At 40.8% G+C, this 20347-nt stretch overlaps 1 protein-coding gene across 1 annotated transcript in view; it reads right to left on the bottom strand.

Moving 5' to 3' along the window:
- LOC310996625 (vacuole membrane protein 1-like) overlaps positions 1 to 20347 on the bottom strand; it is a 67167-nt gene that overhangs the window by 20322 nt on the left and 26498 nt on the right. Inside the window, exons 8-10 of the mRNA XM_083986055.1 lie at positions 10104 to 10184; positions 9583 to 9699; positions 5408 to 5469 (exon numbers count right to left, since the gene is read on the bottom strand). Coding sequence (XP_083842181.1) covers positions 5408 to 5469; positions 9583 to 9699; positions 10104 to 10184 — 260 coding nt within the window. The remainder of the gene's footprint in view (positions 1 to 5407; positions 5470 to 9582; positions 9700 to 10103; positions 10185 to 20347) is intronic.

Below are 20347 nucleotides of genomic sequence, written 5' to 3'. Positions count from 1 at the left end.
CAATGAAACTTATTAAAAAACAGTATGTGGACACTCCCTGTTGAGTAAATAGGAACATCAATATCAACCAAATCTAACATACGACTTTACTGCTGCACTGTATTGACACTCACACACACACACACACACACACTGCAGCATCCATCCAGCCTATGTTAAGTATTTTAATCTCTGATCTCATCAGCTTTCCATCGTGTCATCTATGTGCTACTCAAATGCACACACACACACACACACACACACACACACACACACACACACACACACACACACACACACACACACACACACACACACACACACACACACACACACACACACCTTATTTTCTTATCAAGTATGTTTTCTGTACTATTGCAACTCTGGTCTTTTTCAAAAGTTAAAGGTCACACACACATCAGAGTCATTCGGGGGATTCACAAGGTAAAATCAGTCTTTTCTAAGTTTTGAACAAAGAACATCTTTTCTTAGAAAAGATAAGACAGACTCATGGAGGAAGATGATCTGAAATATGATTCAATTTAATAAAACCAAATGATTAAATTTAACTAATTATCAGCTTCATACTGTAGTCAATGATGGAAAATAAAATAATTATATAAATAACTTTGTAAACATTAGAAAAGAATTCAGAAAACAACATCCTCAAGATAATTATAAAGTGTTTTGGAAGTAACAAATTATTAGAAATTTCATGGTTTTCAGTACAAACAAATTCTGTAAGGGTCAACTATGAGAGGTTATTGACTTTTGCATTGTGTGTGTGTGTGTATATGTGTGTGCGCACGCCACTACAGCTCACCTGACGAGCAGAAACCAGGAAATTAATTGTGTCGTATTGTATTATGTCACGTCAGGATGAAATCACTACAGCCAAAGTCCAACGGTTAGACAAATACTTCTCCCTCAGTGTACAGACATTAATCCAGAGGCAGGCAGATGAAAACAAACTCAGAGTCTCTCTCAATATTAAAATTCCACAATAAAGACACAATTAGCATCTTTATTTTTACCATCATGTAAAAACATGTAGTTCAAAGTGAATTTTATCATGGAAGCAAACACAGATGGGACAGATACTGTAGAAAACGCTGCACATGCTTAAAAACAGTTCACAAAAACAGCACAGATGTTATAAAGGGATGAGACTGAACAACAAATCAGTCATTAGTCTCAGACCCTCCGAAAACAGTCATCAAACAGTTTTTTTGCAGACTTGGCTCTACGTAATTGTTTTAGGAATCTCTTAACGCAGCAGCAGCAACAAATAAGAATTTCTTTGAAAATTGTTTCTGTAAACTCAAATCCAATAGAAAAATTTTAAAGAAAAAAGTAAATTAAGTTTACACTGCGATTCTAAGAAAAGGCCGGGGTTTCAAACGCTTCACTTCAATTCTTCAGATTCATTTCAAAAGTGAGTTGGTGGGGGGGACAATAAAGTTTTGGAAAAGTCCTGCAGCTGAGGTGAGAAGGTTTAAGTGTAACTGATCTGATGAAGCACACAAGGGCGTTCAGAGGACAAATGTTTGAGTTTGTGTACTTTGGTGTGTGTGTGTGTGTGTGTGTGTATGTGTGTGTGTGTGTGTGTGTGCGTGCATGCAACTGTGCACGCTCAGTGTGTGTGGGTGGGGGCGACAGCAGCAGGTGCAGGAAGGAACCGTAGCAGCGGGTGTTAAGGTGTAAAATTTGCTTTCAAGCACCTGCACGGTTGCGTTCGTCTGCGCCTTAAAGGGTTAATACTGAGAGGCTGTCACCCATTCATAAGGTGAAGTGTGATTGAGAGTGAGAGTGAGTTGAGGCACAGAGAGAGTCATATAGCCTAGGTGAGGGTGGAAAGGCCTCAGTGAGGAAGGAAGCCGACGGTTGGTGAGTTGTAATGGGGGGAAACTTCCTTTAGAGAAGAAGCGCGCGAGTGAGTCAGAGTGAAACCTGTCGATAACCAATCATCTGTCGCCTTCAGTCTGCAGCTCAATGAACAGTGACTGCAATGAGAGAGAGGGAGAGCGTGCAGGCCTTTCACAACCCAGCACACACACAGAAAAAATACACACACAGAAGAAAATACACACACACAGAAAAAGATTATATATTATTGCATAAATAAAGCTAGCTACAATGAAAATGATGATCGTGATGCTTAGCTAGCCTATGCTAGCTAGTGGGCTAATGATGATTGGCCTAATCTTATTTCAGAATCCAGTGGCAGCAAAGAGCAGATCAGGGAGAAGCAAAGTTAAGAAAGAAAGAAAATTAATACAAATATTTCAAACAGAAATTAATGGTCGTTTCTATTATTGTGTTTGAATAAAAATGGAACGTGTTGCAAGTGTCCCACTTTACCAATATATACAGTAGTACTAGTGTCCCACTTTGCCAATAGTGCCAGGAAATTTTGGTTTTGGGTCAATGTGTTTTTGGTGAAGGGTCATCCATCCAGTGTTTAATGTTTCTTTGTTTTTTCTTCCACATAGTATAGTAGAGATCCTAAGCTGTTTAGCATGGTATAGTATGATGGGCTAAGACATTTGGTTCATAATCAAAAATTATGTTGAAGGTTAATTTTCAGAAAGTGTCCCAGTTTACCCATATTCACCCTACTGTATATTTACACTGTATAAATGTGTGTATATAATCTTTTAAAGTTTAAAGTTTGTGTAAAGCTTGTCTTGTCTAAACTTAATTCGGCTAAATTTCTAATTTGTGGCATTAAATAAAGTTTCTTGTATATTCCTGTGTATAAAAAATTGATTTGCAGAGAAAAGAGCAGCAGCATTTTATTTTACAGCGGTCATAAATTCATTTTTTCAAACTTCATTTTGCAAATGCGCAAAAAGACGACACGGTAAAAAAGAGAGAGAGCTGATTCAATCTCATCGTCTGATTTCATCAAGTGTGTGTATGTGTGTGTGTGAGTGTGTGAGAGAGAGAAAGAGAGACCAAACGTGCATTGAGTGTGAATCTCTCTATGTGTGTGTGTGTGTGTGTGTGTGTGTGTTTATATGTCCGTGGGTGTGTACTGTATGTGTTTGTGTATGTAATAAATGGCACTCCTACCAGCAGGTGTGTTCAGAGCAGTTTCCAGCTCGAGTCCCTGGCATTGCTACGGGGATGCCCATCACCACACACACACACACACACACACACACACACACACACACACACACACACACACACACACACACACACACACACACACACACACACACACACACACACACACACACACACACACACACACACACACACACACAACACTAAGGCTCTCTGAACTTCTGTTACATCTCACTTTTATTTTGAAAATCCTGCAGGTTGTTTATATATGTGTAGGTGTGTGTAGGTGTGATTTGCATTTTGTCTTCACACCAGTTTCAAAACTTTCCAAACCCTGTCAGTGTCTGCTGGCTGACTGGCTTCATGTCTACCAAGAAGTTGGTGTAATTATTTATGTACCGCTTCCAGCCGGGCTGACAAATAAAAAAAATACTGACACAAATAAAATTTTCTTTGAGGAATCTCTCCGACCGGAAACTCAACTCACAACACTCAATTTCTCCAGCTCCCTCCGAGATGTTTCAGTCAAATAAACAGCAGCACATCCTGCCTGACAGGCCTCATTTTATCAACAAAACACTTTGCTTGAATACGTGTTCATAAAACTGACATAACACTGTCATAAACATGACATGACACCTGTCATAAACATCAATAAATACTTATGACAGTTGTTGCTAACTGTCATTCGGTAAGTTATGTCACTTTTGATGCAGAGTTGTTATGAGAACTTGACATAATTTAAAAATCTTAGCAATTAGGTCTGCTATGACAGGTTATGTTGTCTTTATGTCAATTTGTCACAACAAGGACATGTCAAACAATGTCAACTTTGCATCAAAAGTGACATAACTTACAGAATGACAGTTAATGACGACTGTCATAAGTATTGTTTATATGTTTATAGCCCTATTCGCATGGGATTAGTAGCCTATTACCTGGGGACCTCTGGTAATTTGTAATAATTGCGGAGGATGTCTGTGATCTTGATCATGTCTGTAATTTGTAAAGTAAAAATTCCTCCGCAAATTACCTACCATATTTCGCCAAACACAGACGTCCCGTGATAATACTAGTCCCGTGCGAACCTGCATCTCAGTGATTGGGGGGTATTTGTTGTTTTTATTGTGCGCCCTTTTCTACTTCTTTCCTGGTTGAAACATGGAGGCTGCGGTGGAAATTATGAGCGGCAATTTTGACACCATTTTAGGTGCAAATACAGTCTTGTCTCTGTGCTGGAGACCCATTTGAAGAAACAGCTCAGATCCATAAAAAAAGCGAAATTTCAGAGGATATTGACAGGCGGCTTTTTAATACAAATGCCATGACGACCCGTTATTGTGACAACTGCACACTGTTGCGAAGTCACGTTGCAGCTTTGACATTTTATTTACATTTGCTTCGCACATGGATGTGACGGCAGCGGATGTTACGACGTGCAGAGCTTTGACGTCATATCAGAGCCTTAATGTCAGTAAATTCGAGTAAAATACAGATTTCACTTATCCCGTGCGAATGCACCGCAAGAAACACAGACATGGGGGGGGTAATTTACAAATTACCAGACGTCCCCACCAGGTAACACTAATCTCGTGCGAATAGGGCTTATGACAGGTGTCTTGTCATGGTTATGACAGTGTTAGGTCAGTTTTATGAACACGTATTCAAGTAAAGTGTTACCAAAAGTTGCATCACAGAGTTCAATCTCTAGACCCCCCAGAAACAGGGTCTGTGCCCCCCTCCCCCATGAGATCTGGTACTGTACGGAGGTAAAAACCAGACTGATGACCGTTCATGATCCAGAAATAAACCAGAGGAGAGGAGGTTTCTGTGATAGACAAGAGACAAGACAAGAGTTCATCCTGTCCTGTGCAGCAGCCAGAACATGTCCATGCCCATATAGTCATCCAGTGGAAAAATCCAAGCCATTAATCACCACCATGTTGGCTATTACAGCATATTACAGCATATTACAGCGGGGTAAGGATAGGAAGGAGCCAAAAGGGGGAACAAAATGTCACAAAACCTTTGTTTCAATTAGGTCTCACACAAAGTGTTTCAACCAGCTAAAGGGGGCAAAAGCAACAAGTTGTCTCTCCAAAACCACCATGAGTCTGTGTCACCTTCATCAGAGTCATAAAAAAAAGAAAAGGAGGTCTCACAAAGGGATTAAATTACCTGAATGCCCTGTGACCACCCAAAAGGCCCCTCAACCGTCAGGAGTCATCATTTAAATCTTTCATGTGTGATAGCTGCACACCCCCCCCCCCCCCCACACACACACACACATACACACACATACACATATACACACATATACACACCCACACACACACACCCGTTGAGCTTTACTCACCCGATGAGGGAGACCATCTGCTCCACTATGTGCCTGCTGAAGGTGACGATCACAAACAGTTTCTGTATGACAAAGAAACACACAGAGAGAGAAACATCGAGTCAGTTACTGAACCATGAGGTCACTGCTGGGGTGCAGAAGCAGGGCAGTGTGTGTGTGTGTCAGTGTGTGTGTGTGTGTGTGTGCATCACAGTTTGATCAGTAATTCCCTAACTCCCACTCACACACACACATACACATACACATACACACCCTTCCCATAATGCCCCATGCTTTGCTTTGCACCACCACCACCACCACCACTAAGGTGGTTTGGTCTAAAAAAGCTGCCACGAAGACGAAGACCTTTTGTCCTGAAGGGCAAGAAATAAAGGGCCTGTACGTGCTCTATGACACACAACACAGTACAATAGGTCAGCATATCACACTGGCTGTCATCATAATTGCATGTGTGTGTGTCTGTGTATGTGTATGTGTGTGTGTGAGAGAAAAGGATGGATGGATGGATGGATGGATAGAGGAGTGGAGGAATCAAAGCAGATGTGTCATTGCTTCACAGGGGTTCTGGATGTCGGCTCCTGTCTGGTCTGACTCCCGCTTAGTCACTGACGACGGGCGACTGGCAGCCATTCTGGCTCACACTGCTGGCCCTGTGTGTGTTGTGTTGTGTTGTGTTGTGTTGTGTAGTTGTAAGCACTCACTAAAATGACCAGACAATTCAAAAAAAAAAAAAAAAGTCCTTTCCTTGCCCTTTCAAGATCTTGTAAGTTACTGTATTCTTAACATAAACAAACATGTGTTTTGGCCACTAAAAGTGCGGTTTGATCCCAGTAACATCTAAAGTTGCCTTCAACATGCCATTAGAAAGGCTTAACCCATACAGAGCGTTTGGCGGGTCCGTCATTACAAACTCATGTTGTTGCAGAAAAGGATTGTTCAAACCCACAGAGGCCTAAGTTTAAATTCTAGTCCAGATCCCAAGGTTTTCAAAGATACTAAATATATACCGCCCCAATTACAGGGACAAGTGTATAAAATGATACACAAGACATCTTGAATATTCCTTTTTGTGTTATGATGGAGCCATAAAAATGTCATCTTAGATTTGAATATTTCACTCATTGTAAATGTGTAACATCGATTAGGAGCTGAGGGCACGTACAGAATAAATTGTAAATAATGTGGATGGACTGTTTTCTTTACTGGGCTGCAGCTGGTTGAACTCATATTAAGTTAGTTAGTTAGTTAGCTTTTATAATTTCATATTGACTCATATCCATCAATATTTTCAGTAGCTAAATGCTACTGATGAACCCTGAAAAGCTACTGATACTTTGATTTTTTGATATGTTATATATTGCATTTTTCAAGTTGAAAAGCTGCAAACTGCTCTGATTGGAAAGATTTTAGCAACTTTCACTTTGAACCAGATGTATTTAACTTAATTTAATTAAGGTACTAACTGTCTCCTTCCTACACAATTCAAAGACAATTAAGTTATACAGTTTTTAAGACTATAGAAATGAGAGTGATATAACAAATTACACTGAGAGTGGACAAAGTAAATGTGACTGCAGTGCAAATAAACACCTTGAACACCACTTTTAAATATACTGCAGTTTGACGGCAGATAAGTCTGCAACAGGACGTCTCAATGTCAATTTTAAGTTGATTAAAATTGTGGCGGGGGTCCTTTGATCGGTGCTTTGTTTCAGTGTCCAATGAGCGGTTATGTAACGGGTCATCTGTGTTGTTGCCGTTTGGTTGTGTTTTAATTTGGGTGGGTGTTAATCCTCAGGGTGACACAGTGGGTTAAAGAGAATGAATGACGGACTCGTAGTCAAAATGTTGGCGATGTCACAGAAATAACAAAACCATTTGGCATCGAACGAATGCAACGGCAAAAAAAAAAAAAAAAAAAAGACTGACATTTGCTATCGTACTATTTCTGTGCCTCACACAAAATTAACATCAAGTGATGCTGTGAGGTAGAAAAACCCTCATGGCAACTTTTAACCTTGACTTCAGAGAAATATCTTTGCAGCAAAGCACCTAAATATTGATTATGTATGAGCCCATAACCCACTCAGCATCACTGATAACTGATCTATATCATCCCACACAGGAGGAGGAAGGGGTATGAGCGACAGAGGCCGGCGGAGGAAGGCTGACTAACGTGGCTTCAATGTGCCTGCTCGTAAACTGACGGTGACCTGGTCTTGACTCGCTGATTTCAATTTACTGATACTGTTGATGAGAGCAGAGCTGTGTCACAAAACCCCACATTGATGATGGACCAGAAATTACGGCAGCAGCAGTTCACAGAAAAAAGGGACCGTCTGTTATCAAGAACCATGATGTGCATTGAGTCAGCTAACAGTAATATGGAGATGAGAGCATCCTACTTTTTAAAGTTGTGTTTTTTTTGCAGCTGGGACAAAGTCATACAGTATTATGTCAAAGGGCAAATGACAATAACAATCATCCTGTTTCACCGTTGCCGTATGAAAAGTCTACTGTCCCCTGGCTGCCACACCTCACTCTGTGGCTCCTCTGTCCTCAGCAAAAAAAAAAAAAAAAAAAAAAGCACCAATCTCAAATCATCAGGGGCCTGAGATGTGTATTTCCACCCGTCATCATCATCCTCAAGTGACCTGCAGCGTCACAAAGCAAAGCAAAGCAGCGGACGTTATAACCATTCAGCAGCTCCACATTCAGAAGCTTAATGAGCATAAAAGGCGGAAGCAGAGTAGAATAAAAAAAAAAAAAAAAGCCTCTCCTTGGAGACTTGGTGAGAAGAGAACACACCTACAGCAGCACAGGTACAGTACAAAACCAGATCAAAAACATTGCTTTGAAGCATTGAGGCTGCTCCGAGTGTGACGCCCACACACACACACACACACACACACACACACACACACACACACACACACACACACACACATACACACACACACACACCCATATACACACACACATGCACAACAAGCTTCAAAATCCCCTTTTGTTCCCTCCTAGGACCCATGAGGGAGAACGTCACCTGTGCTTTCTTCTCATCACTTCACTCATACTTCTTGTTTTCTGCAACTACTCAATCATTTGCATCAGAAGCAACAAAAAAAAAAAGAGCTTGAAGGAGATTCAACCAAGCAACTTCTTTTTCCGTGAGACAGAAAGGGACACACCTCTGTCAGTGTGGGGGCCCCTGGGACCCCTGGGTGTAATCTGGTCCCCCCCCCAACCAACCCCCCACACTCACTCTCCTTCTGTCTTTCTCCATCACCTCCCACAGACAATGTTTATCTGCTTTAGCTCGCGCTCCCTAGGTTCACCCACTGCCCCCCCCCCCCCCCCCCCCCCCCCCCTCACCCCCCTCCTTCACTTTTTTTTCTACTGTGCTTTCAGGACAATGCATTTAGCGTATGATAAGGAATGAGGAGGCCGAGTGGAAAAAATGCTCAGCTTTTTAACCCTTCCTCTCTTTGTGTCACAATGAGCAAACCAAACGGCAACTTTTTGCTTAGAAAACAGAAAGTTGAGCCCCCCCCCCACCTACCCCCCCACCCCTACGCTGACGGTAATCACAGACATACTGCAAATTCCTGGACGCAAATTGAGGATTTTCCAGGATTAGAAGAAGAAACTTTTTGTGATGCCAAGTCTCTTAACAGCAGTTTCTTATTCAGGAGGTTAGTTTTTAGGATGAATCCCCCTTTTACTTTCCCCATAAGTTCTCAATCTGCTGCAGTTCAGTCTGACCAGTCTACTGTACAATGTGGTGTAGTGGTGGTGGTGGGGCTGTTGCTGCAGCTGCACTCAACAAAATGGTTGACTCCCCTCTACTATGCCTTCACACAAAATGGCCTCCCTACCAGCAGCTGAGTACAGTACAGAGATGTCGTGCATGAGAGTGATTCATTATTTAACACACTTCTGCCTCGGAACGACATTAAAGATGTATGTAAATCTCAATCTTAGACAAAAAAATACATTTGGCTGATTCTCCACCATGTAACGGGGCAGAAAAGACAACAGACAACTTCTACATATCCAGTGGTGTCAAACTCTACTGTAACCATATTAAGTATCAGCTGTATTTGCATTGATATTTTAGTAAAAAAATGTGTATGGAGTTATTTATTTAGATTTTACAGAATTTAACAGCAGCTTACCTGGATGTGCATTTTGATGACTGCTTTTCCAATAAGTGTGGCACCAAAAAACGTCCAGAACGGGACCAGAAAATGTCCACATGTTATTCCTGCCAGGTCAAAGAGGGGATTGGGTATCTGTTGAAAACAGTAGAGATATTCAGACTTAACAGTGTGTAAATCCATAAGAGGAAAACAAGCAAATAATGAAGAGAAAGTGAAATTCAGTGAAACAATCTAAGTCAATATTGAAATCCCCGCAAGTGTATTTCATCTGCTTTTATCTTAGCTCTTTATTTCACATATCAGATCGTGCCATGATAATATCTGACACTTTTAAAAAAAAATCAGTAAATATTTATGCTTTAATTCACACCCTGAACAATTCAGAACTGACATTTCCTTTGTATTATGCATTAGGGTCAGTATTAGATGAATGGGCATGGGATGAAAATATTTAGACTGATAAAGTCTAGTCTAAGAGTGGAGGTGAAGAATATTTTATAGAAAGATAGAAAGATATAATGTATGTTTTTACTCACAGAAGCACAGGCTAAAATTCCCAGGAATCCGACCCTCTGGATGAGTTTCTGCACTGCTACTTTTGCTCTGGAGGCAAAGTCCTGGAAGAAAAAAAAAAAAAAAGTGAGAAAAATGTGTGATTAAATTTTCCCCAGAGATGTGGTGATACTGTATTTGGCTGATACTGATCACACACTCATGCTGCCCGTCCCTGTGATGAACACACTTATCTCCACAACACTCATCTCTACCATGCTTTTCTCTGCACAACAAATTGCAAAATAAAAATTATATATTTTAATTATTGTTATCAAAGTTTCTATTGGATACATATCATGATGTTTTTACCAACTTACAGTAGGACTGTGTCTGTCTGTTTTTAAAAGTATTTTAAAGGATTACTAATTATCTACATTTATTTTTGATTAATTACTCACAACTAATTCCTAATACACTTCAGACTCACTGGTAAAATTGTTTGCTTCCAAATAATTATTATGAGTACTTAAAAGATTTATTTAGGAAAAAATAAAGCAAAGAGTTCTTACAGTGTTTTACTAAGCATTTCTGTGGAAGGGGGAAAATCACAGAGGTGTGTGAGATGATGTGTGTATGCCAGCTGCAATGGTGTTTTTGAAGGGGTTTTAATAAACACTTGAAAACCATTCAAATGTCACTTTAAAATAAGTCAAAAAAATCCAGCATAACAACTTGATTTGGAGGTAACACTGAAAAACCAAACTTCTGCTTTCTTGGTTTTCTCCATCATCTCTGAGTGCTGGTTGCTCAACTTATTCTCTGATTACTGCCTGTGTGCTTGCATTAAATCTTTCCATTTCATCTCTAAAAACACAGTGGCATTAAGATGAAACGAAAAATGAGGGAAAAAACCATGTTTCTTTATATCTGTGCTTGTTACTAAATGAGTTTTAAAGGAGCTGCAGCTGCAACAGGAGGATTTTTCAACTTCTTTTGTTAATGTACCATCAAAAAAGTTTGAACCAGTCCCTGAATCACACAGCAGCTGACAAACCAAAAATAATGAGACTCTTATCAAACTGTTTACAACTCAAAATACATATATTTTAAAGGTTTGTGCATCAGAGTGATTTTCCTTTGGTAAATCTTCCGAATTAGCATTTCTTAACCTGTGGAAGTTTAGGTGCTTGGTTTTTTAATGATAAGAATATCTAACACACACTGTTTAAGCCTGCTCTTTACAACATATATATTGTTTTAATTCTGATACATCCAGATCTTGCAAAAATAAATGTGAAAACTGTGTGTGATGAGGAAGTCTTGGTGGGGGAAAGTTGTCCTGTTTGCATTTATCACAAAAACCATGAACTTATTTAGCAGTAAACTTCTTCCAAGAGGGAGGATGTATTTATTTAAATGTATGAATGAAAAATGTTTTGAGATAAGTCAGGTTCTGAGCTTAATTCATGGTCATCATACACATAAAGATCTCCCGTCCAAGTTCACGGCAGCGATGCCACAAATTCACCTGACTCATATTCAGTAAGAAATGCAACTTTTACCTATCAACAACATGCATCTGCAGTCTAGGATAATTCTTAACTGGTTTTTACATGTCTGTACTTCACCTCCAGTGCCAGTTATAGTAAAGTCCATTGTCACTGGGAATGTGAGAACAAGACAACAGACTTTGGTCATTCCTGTGACTCACAAATTCTTACTTTTTCTGCTGGAGTTGCCCTAACCCTCTTGACAGCTCCACAAAAGCCTCTTTTCACAGCAATGACACACATTTTTCCCCTAATATACCTTTTCTGGGAAGAGGAGCTTTAATCTGTTTGGATTTTTACTTAAACTACTTCTGGGAACACCGAGGGAATGCAAAGGAAACCTCTAATCCAGGACCTTGCATATCTTTTTGAAGAGCCAACATTTAGGTAAATTATAAAATGTCCTGCTTTTGTCTGTCTGTATGTTAGGTTTATCACTGTTAATTTATTTATTTTTGCATAGAATTTGTGTGATTCTGAGCTGATAATGTGGCTCTTAAAATAATAACATGAAGTGAGGATATTACATTCCCAAAATCTTCAGTGTAATTTTTTTCCTCCAGTTTCTAGGCCCTTATTATGTTAAGAAATAGATATTTTGGCAGCAGAGAATTTAGATTTAACAGCCAAAAACTGCAAAAATGGCATTCATTCTGTATTATTATTTCTAGATTTGAGCTTTTCTTTATGTTGTGATAGTATTATCATGAAAAACTATGAGACTATATTTTGTTTGCAGTGTTAATGAAATTATCGTGGTCTCTATTTAAAATACTCTGAAGTTCTCCATATATTCATATTTCTATATCAAATAATATGTAAATAATTAATAATTGTAATGTTTTATATCAAAAAAGATTGTATAACCCGTGTTTCTTTTGTATGTTAATAAATATTTAGCAGGGTAAAGCCTTAAATGTATGTTTAACTTAATCTACACAGATGTGTTGAAATTAGACATTTCAGGGCTTTAATTTAAATGTGTCTGTTTCTGTATATATTATATGCATGTATATATTGCTGCTTGTATTTTCTCTGTGAAATTATCTAGATGTTTCATGTTAACACCATTCTTTTGTGCCTCTCAGATAAGACTTCAGACTTGCTGCATTTTAGTGACTATGATATTTATAATGCTAAAATAATTCATTGATAACTGCAACTGCAATTTTTAAGTATATAAAGGTATATATAAGGCATATATGAGGGAAAACACCCTTTCTATCATGCAAATATGGACACACAATTATGTTGAGAATGTTCAGTCAAGACATTTATAAAATTGTTTGTCTTTCTTGGAACATTAATTCATGTCTTATACAGTTTACTGTAGATTTTAATGTGGCATACTGTTTCTGTTGCTTTTAAGAATGAAACTCTGATTAGAGTTTAATTAATTCACATTTAAACATCCTTAATGAATGTTTACTGAATGTGAAAATGTCCTGTTTTTATCATCTAAGACAATACAGGAACAACTGAGAAAGAATTTAGGGAAAAAACTAATGAGTTTCAGATGAAAATACAAGGAAAAAATGTTTTCTTTCAAAAAACCGAGGCCTCTGTTTCTGGAACATCATATTAATTTCGAAAAAAAAAAAAAAGAGGCGCAGTAGGGGGGCTGGCAATACATGATCATGCCTAATATGGTCAACAAAACCAGTACAGTGCTGATGACATTCTTTACGGGGTGCAACCCAGCGGACAGGAAATTTGAGAGACATGGGAGGTCGCCTAATAAGGTGGTGGTGGGGGGAGCGAAGGGACACAGAATCTGATTGGTTCACGATTTGAATTTCTGCCTCCCCTGATGTCCAATCATGAAGGTTTCTCTCTCCCTTGGACAAGCTTGTAGTTTTAATGCTGGCCTGTCCCCATGTGTGCATACATGTGTGAGAGAGAGTGTGGGGGTGTATGTGTGTCTGTGTGTGTGTGTGTTTGTGTGTGTTTGTGTGTGTGAGTTGCTCAGCTGGTGGGAGACAGGGAGGGAAGGAATGTGTATGGCTGGTTTACAGCTGAACCACTGCAACAGGACTGTGTGTCTGGGCCGAGGGACGAACACCTGACAACCACTGGTGTTGTTGTTGTAGCAGCATAGACAGACAGACTGAAACCCTGCAGAACCAATCAGTGCCTGTGAATCCCATTCATTTTCTGACATCATGACACATGCATTGTTTACATTATAGGTTGCTGTATAATAGTCAAGCTGCTTTTTTTTCTTCTTTTTGGCTCATGCAGTGAGGGCGAGCATGAAAATATCACCGCAGTGTGAACAAAGGGTCCCAGAGGAGGTGAGGGGAGAGTGTAGGGTGTGTGTGTGTGTGTGAACTTGTGACACTGTGATTTACTATAGTTGAACTCTGTACTTGGACTCTCTCTCTCTCTCTTTCTCTCTCTCTCGTCTGCATTTCTGCACTAAGGGGAAGCGTCTATCTTGGATGGCTGGGGTTCAGACATCCAGACTCTGTTGTTGGCGGCTTATGGAAAATCACCATCTTTGCCAGGCAGCTTGCCAAACGGCTGCCTTGCCTTGCCTTGCCTCCTCTCCCCAACCCAACCCAACCCAACCCAACGCCCACCTCTCCCCCTCCTCCTCCTCCTCCTCACCCCCCCCCCCCCCCCAACCAACCCCGATCACCACTGGTCTTCTGTTATAGGGCTGGGCTTAGTAGCAGCAATTACATTTTGGTAAAAGATCTTGTCAAGGGTGCAGTGTCATTAAAACCACGGGGGGGGGAGGGGTGGTTTTGGATCCAGGTTTTGGCTGTTTCGGCACAGATGCTTTACTCAGCACTCTGCCGCACACACTCACCCCACGTGAAGCCAACATTTGATCTGTTATTTAACACCCACCAACCCCCTCCACCCTCCTCCCTCCACCTCCTCCTCCACCCATTTATGATAGTCAGGTTACCCAATACCTCATTTGAATAAGCAAATCAGAAGAGTTCCTCAGAAACCACATTTTACCGGTTATATCTCTGATCTTTGCAGCATCGCCTCGCCATGGTTTCACGAGCACGTATACTACTTTTGTGTCGGAAGCTTTTGATATAAAATGACACATTGATCCGAGCATCATTACAAAAGATATTACGTAGGCCACAGTACAGATCTTTTTGATTGAATCACAGTTCATACGACTGTAATGAACGACAATCAACAGGCTGTTAAATCGATGACGAATTGTAAACAGGATTAAATTGCTATATACTTCTAGTCTATACAGTAAGTGCAGGATAATGTCCTGTATTGAATTTTTGTGTGGATGGAACAGAGTGAGCTCCACATTTAACATATCGTCTAAATATCTGTGGTTTACTGCTGCCAGGTGATGACAGTTATTAGAAAAATCCACAGGGAAAAAGCCCACAGAAGACAGTTTTTTGAACCTGTTACAGCAGCCTCAGGGGCAATAGCAGTGTCTTTATTTTTGCAGTCCCATTAACTTCATCGTAGCATATGCTGATATACTAAATGTAATCAGGATGAGGCTTTTGAAACAATGTAATGGAGAAGAAGCTTTTTCTTTGTTTTTGCAGTGTTGTACAATGTGATATCTGTTTTCTTTCATTGTTGATGACAAGTTTCTCAGTGTTTTTAGTGTCAACTTCTCATTGGTGAATTTGTTTTCATTAAGGCTTTGATAGGAACTGATGGAGCACAGAGTTTTGAACATAGACAAAAAAAAAAAAAAGTAGGCTGCGACAAGGCACCCTGCTCCATGTGGAAAAAAGTGTCAGACAAGGAAAAATCTATGCATAGCCTATACACAAGTCAACACCCACGCACATTTTTTCTCTCCTCTCTCTGTTTTCTTTTTTTTTTTTTCTCAATGAAAGTCTTTCACACAGAAGAGTCGACACACATCTCCGGAGCGGCCATGAGCCCCCCGACACGAAGACGGCTAAAGTTCATCTCATTAACTTCTGACAAGCCCGCGCCTGCGCCTGCTCTCTCTGGCACAAGAAGTGGAGTGATTAAGGAGTCCTGACGCAATCAAAGCTACAGTCCCCTTTCAAGAAAAAAGAAAAAAAAAAAGAAAAAAGAGGAGCTACGCATTCAATCTATCTGGACACACACACACACACACACACACACACACATACACATACAAAAAAACACACACACATACACACAGACAAAAAAAAAATGCACCCCTGAGTCCACGTTGACAAATTCTTTAACAAGCTGTGGTTAAAGGGAAGCTGGTTTTACTCTGACTCACCCCCCTCCTTTCAAACAGTTTACTGGAAATAAAGAGGGAGGAGGAGGGAGGGGGCACTTTCAGAGAAGTCACGTGATGGGGCCGGGCAAACCACAGCACAGAGAGCCTTTGAGTGCAGTAGGCCAGGGGGGAAGGCAGGCATACGCCCAGCGCAGCAGATGGCCCTGATTTGAGTTACAGGAGATATGATCCTGGGAGTTGGCAATCAAGAATTCACAGCCTGTTAACCCTTTCCGTTACAAGCGGAAGTTACAAGCAGCAGCAGCAGCAGCAGCAGCAGCAAGCCATGGACTTGATCCACCAGCACCATGCAGGATGCTGCGAGAACAAGACGAGACGGTCTGTGTCAACACTGAGGATTCCTCCTCTCCTCTCCTCTCCTCTCCTCTCCTCTCCTCTCTCACCCGGCCGGCAACGCAGCAACGAGTGTGTGCTCGCGTACTGAGCTAAAGATTTAAGAGGGGAAAAAAAAAGTCGATGTTCATGACATCAGCGTCTGGAGCCGTTAGAAAAGGCATGACTTCATTATTCTTGAATAGCTCTGTTGAATGAATGAGAATAGAGAAAAAAAAAAAAAAAAAAAAAAACCCAAAGTGCTCTGCTGCTGTGCATCACGTGCACTTGTGGCAGGAAGTTGGCATGTGCCGGCTGAGAGAAAAGAGAAATACCACGGGGTTTAAGTCAAACTGCTGGCACCTCCGAACCTGTGTGACTTGAGCGGAGGGTGTCGCAGTCAGCATCTTAATCCAGCTCTGGTCTGTAACTATCTATGTGTGTGTAAGGGGGGGGGGGTTTGTATGTGTGTGTGTGTGTGTGTGTGTGTGTGACATCCTTGACGACAAAGTTTAACCACTTCCTGTCTAAACACAATGATCCGAGCGACAGCAACAGTTTCTCCCATCCAATCCCAAAGGAGTCTGTTTCCACTTGGGGGTTCTATTACTATTGATTTTCAGCTTTCAATCAAAAAAAAAAAACTGAAGACACAAATCCACAGCGGATGACTGCCTCCGTGTCCACCTTTAAAAAAAAAGGTGAAAAAAGGAAAAGGGGGTAAAACATGGAAGCGTGAACATCAGAGAGTGGCTGCGGCTGCGGGATCTCCATGGGTGAAAGATGCATGGGACCCTGAGAAGAACATCCGAGTGATGGCGAGAGGAAAAAAAAATGTTTCCGTATGTGGCAGCAGCAGACAGGCACCAGGTCCTCGCTGGTGCAAGCAACCTGCCTCCAGATGCTGTCCAATCACACAAGCAGCACACACACACACATTACACTACATACATACACATGGCTGCCAGATATCATCAGAGAGAGAGCGAGCAAGCGAGCGAGAGAGAGAAAAAGAGAGAGCAGTGCGCAGTAGGAGACGAAAAAGAGTGCGTGAGGAAGAATTAAAAAAAAAAAATAGGAACAGAAAAAGACACAATATCAGAGAGAGAGGGAGCGAGACTGAGGCTGAGGCAGCCAGCGTCACTTCTAATCTGCCGTCGCGTGGATGCGAGAGAGACGATGCTCCTCCTGCGTAACGCACTGTTCATTTGTTTGGGAAAAAGAGATGCAGGCAGGAGCGCTCCGACCGATGCTGCTGCTGAGATGATGATGATGATCGTTTAGACAAAAAAAAAAAAAACTCCTCCTTGTCTTGTCTTGCTCCTCAACTTGTCTCTGCGCTTTTTCTCACAGTTTCGGTGGGAAGCGCCACTTTATCAGTAAGTGATGTCAGAGCTCCAACTCTCACACATGTGGTCGGAGCGCCAAGGCTGCCGTTGCCCGTGCCAACCTACCCAGCTGTCCACAGCATTACTAAACACTGGACCTTGAGGGTGCTGCATCCCTGCATGGACCTTGTTAAACAGCAGTGCACACTCCTCTCAACACATTTCTTTTTTTAATTTTTTTTTTTATGACGTCCTTGAATTTGTTTCAGGGTTAGCGTCTCAAAAGGGTTGCTTCAGTTTGTCACTTGACTATAATGAAATTAAGCGGAGGATGCACATACACATCACATCCACAGGGCCAAATATATAACTGCTGACTCATGCTTTACCGTGTAAAACCACCTATTTAAAGATCAACACTTTTGTGAGTGTATGACCCAGTCACACCCCCTTTGACATCAGCCACAAAAACTGGTGCAATGCAAACTACTTATGAATGAATTCATTCATTTGTCTTAACATTTTTTGAGAAAACAATTAAGCCCTGTCCACATGCACATGCGTATTTTCTAAAACAAAACTTCTTCTGTATGTGTTTTAGCCTTTTGTCCAAACACAAACTTTGTTGTCGGTCCATGGTGGAGACTTTCAGTGTTGTGAAAAGAAAGTTTTGGTTTGTAACATCATTGTTGGTGGAAGGCAGACAGGTGGCATTTTAATTCAGGCTTCTGATTGGCCAACATGACTTTACAGTAATGGTTATATAGGCTATCGCCACCTGCTGACTTGGCGTGCCCTCAACAGAGCTCGACAGTGAGTTTTTTCATGTGGACTGACACCGGTGGAAAACCCCCTTTTTAAAAAAATACCCGTGTACATGTGGACTTGGCCTCAGCCCAGCAGTTCCTACACAGGTGGATGTGGAAGAGAAGAGAGGAAAGAAAACAAGAAGTGACTGGTTAAGCATTGACTTGTATGACTGTGTCTGAGAAGTGAAACACATTAGAGTCATTTTTTAATGCATTCTTGAACTGGGATAAGACAAATCAATTCTAGTGAGAGTGAGACACAAAACTACTCTATTGAACTACTATTTTTAGGCAACCTTGTGTGTCCCGGCATGAATCCAGAGACCCCGTGATTTAGTATGACGAGACATTTGGATATTAATTAAAATTTTAAACAAATAACATCAATGAGATGAGTGAGTTTCTGTGTTTTGAGGAAATAACTCACTTCCAGAAAACTGTGACAGTTAAACCAACATCAGAGACAAGTGAAATCCTGCCTGTGAGTAGTTCCCCTTCAAAAATAAATAGCTTTCATTATCAACAATTTTCCATTGTTTTTTATGAAACAGGATGTGGAGGCAGCATGTAACAAGGAAAATAACAGATCATGAATTAATTAAGTTATCCGACTGTGCATTAAATGAAAAGGGGCTTACTGGATTGCTACATAAATCTACTTTCACCTTGTAAATTACTTATTCTACCTTTAATCTGAGCATTAGTTATGAATTTGTTAAAAGAGATTACTGTAGCATTTTAACATAAGCACAATAAATTACATTTTCTGCTCATTACACCATCATCCACAAATATAGTGGTGGGAAAACCAGCTATTTATGAGACTCATATATTATATCACTTCTAATACATACACAAACATGGCCTAATATAGGCACATTTTTGTAATATAATCAGAGGCATTTTTTCCTTTTGGAGTTATCAAAGACCGCATGTCATTACTGATCCATTCTCCTCTAAACTATGGTTGGACTCATACTAATCCAGTGTGCATGCTGAGAAGTGAAATGCATACTGTAAACAAAAAGAAACATTCCTCTGAATCACTCAGTAATCCCTTGATATCTGGGATACCCTCGTATTTGCTCACAGTCTCGGTCCTGTCTGATATAGTTTATTTGTAAATACAAGAGTGAATGATCCTGTTATAAAGTCCAAAACCATTAAGGATGAAGTTTTTTTTTTTACGGCACTTGACCTGTCTGACTGTTTGACCCACGCTGCTGGAGAGAGAGGAGCATTCCTGAGGAGGAAGACCGTGTCAGGACGGTTCTGATGAAAAGCTTTCACTAAACCACATGCATATTTCCCCTAAATTCCCTTCCTCCCCCATTCATAATCTCAAAAGGGTGGAAAAATAAATATTTACAATGAGCTATGAGGCATTGTCGAAGCATTTGCTGGAGATATTTGATCTGAAAGTTGTTGTTTTTTACCAGAGGATGTCAAAATGAAGGGCCGGAAATGGCGGGAACATTTTACTCGAGTGCATCATTGCTACCCCCTTAGTCATAACGTTGTGAAAGCACAATTCCTGTTGTATTGCACACACTGAGGTGGGGCTTGGTGAACACACACACAAAAGAGGAAAGAGGTGAAAATGAAGTGAAGTGGGTAAAAGGACAAGTTAAAGGGACATTGTGTGTAACTTCTCCTGTTATCTATTCACGAAAATCGATTATTTCGTTCAAAAGTATGTTTTTCATTCATCAGTAATCGCCCCCATCAACAAACTGAAGTGTTCCTTTCACCTCTGAATTAGCCGTTCATATCATTCATATCTACATGGAGCGGGTAAGCTCGGTGCTGGCTGCCATGTGGTGTCGCCATGTTTTTACGTTCAGTGGCAACGTGATGGAGGAATGGAGCGTTACACTGATGCTGCATTCACCTGCAGTCGGGCGGACGGCCGTCGGTAACAAACCAGATGTCATTTTAGTCACAGAAGTCGAGAGAAAGCCGGTAATACGTGGGTCAGGTAAACAATACGACATCGCACATATAGGCTTGTTTATGCCGTTACGTGCAGCGGCC

Source organism: Trachurus trachurus (genome assembly GCF_905171665.1).
Source record: "Trachurus trachurus genome assembly, chromosome: 14".
In the NCBI taxonomy this organism is placed as follows: domain Eukaryota; kingdom Metazoa; phylum Chordata; class Actinopteri; order Carangiformes; family Carangidae; genus Trachurus; species Trachurus trachurus.
The sequence above is the reverse complement of the archived record's forward strand: the minus strand, read 5'-3'. Positions and strand labels throughout refer to the sequence as shown.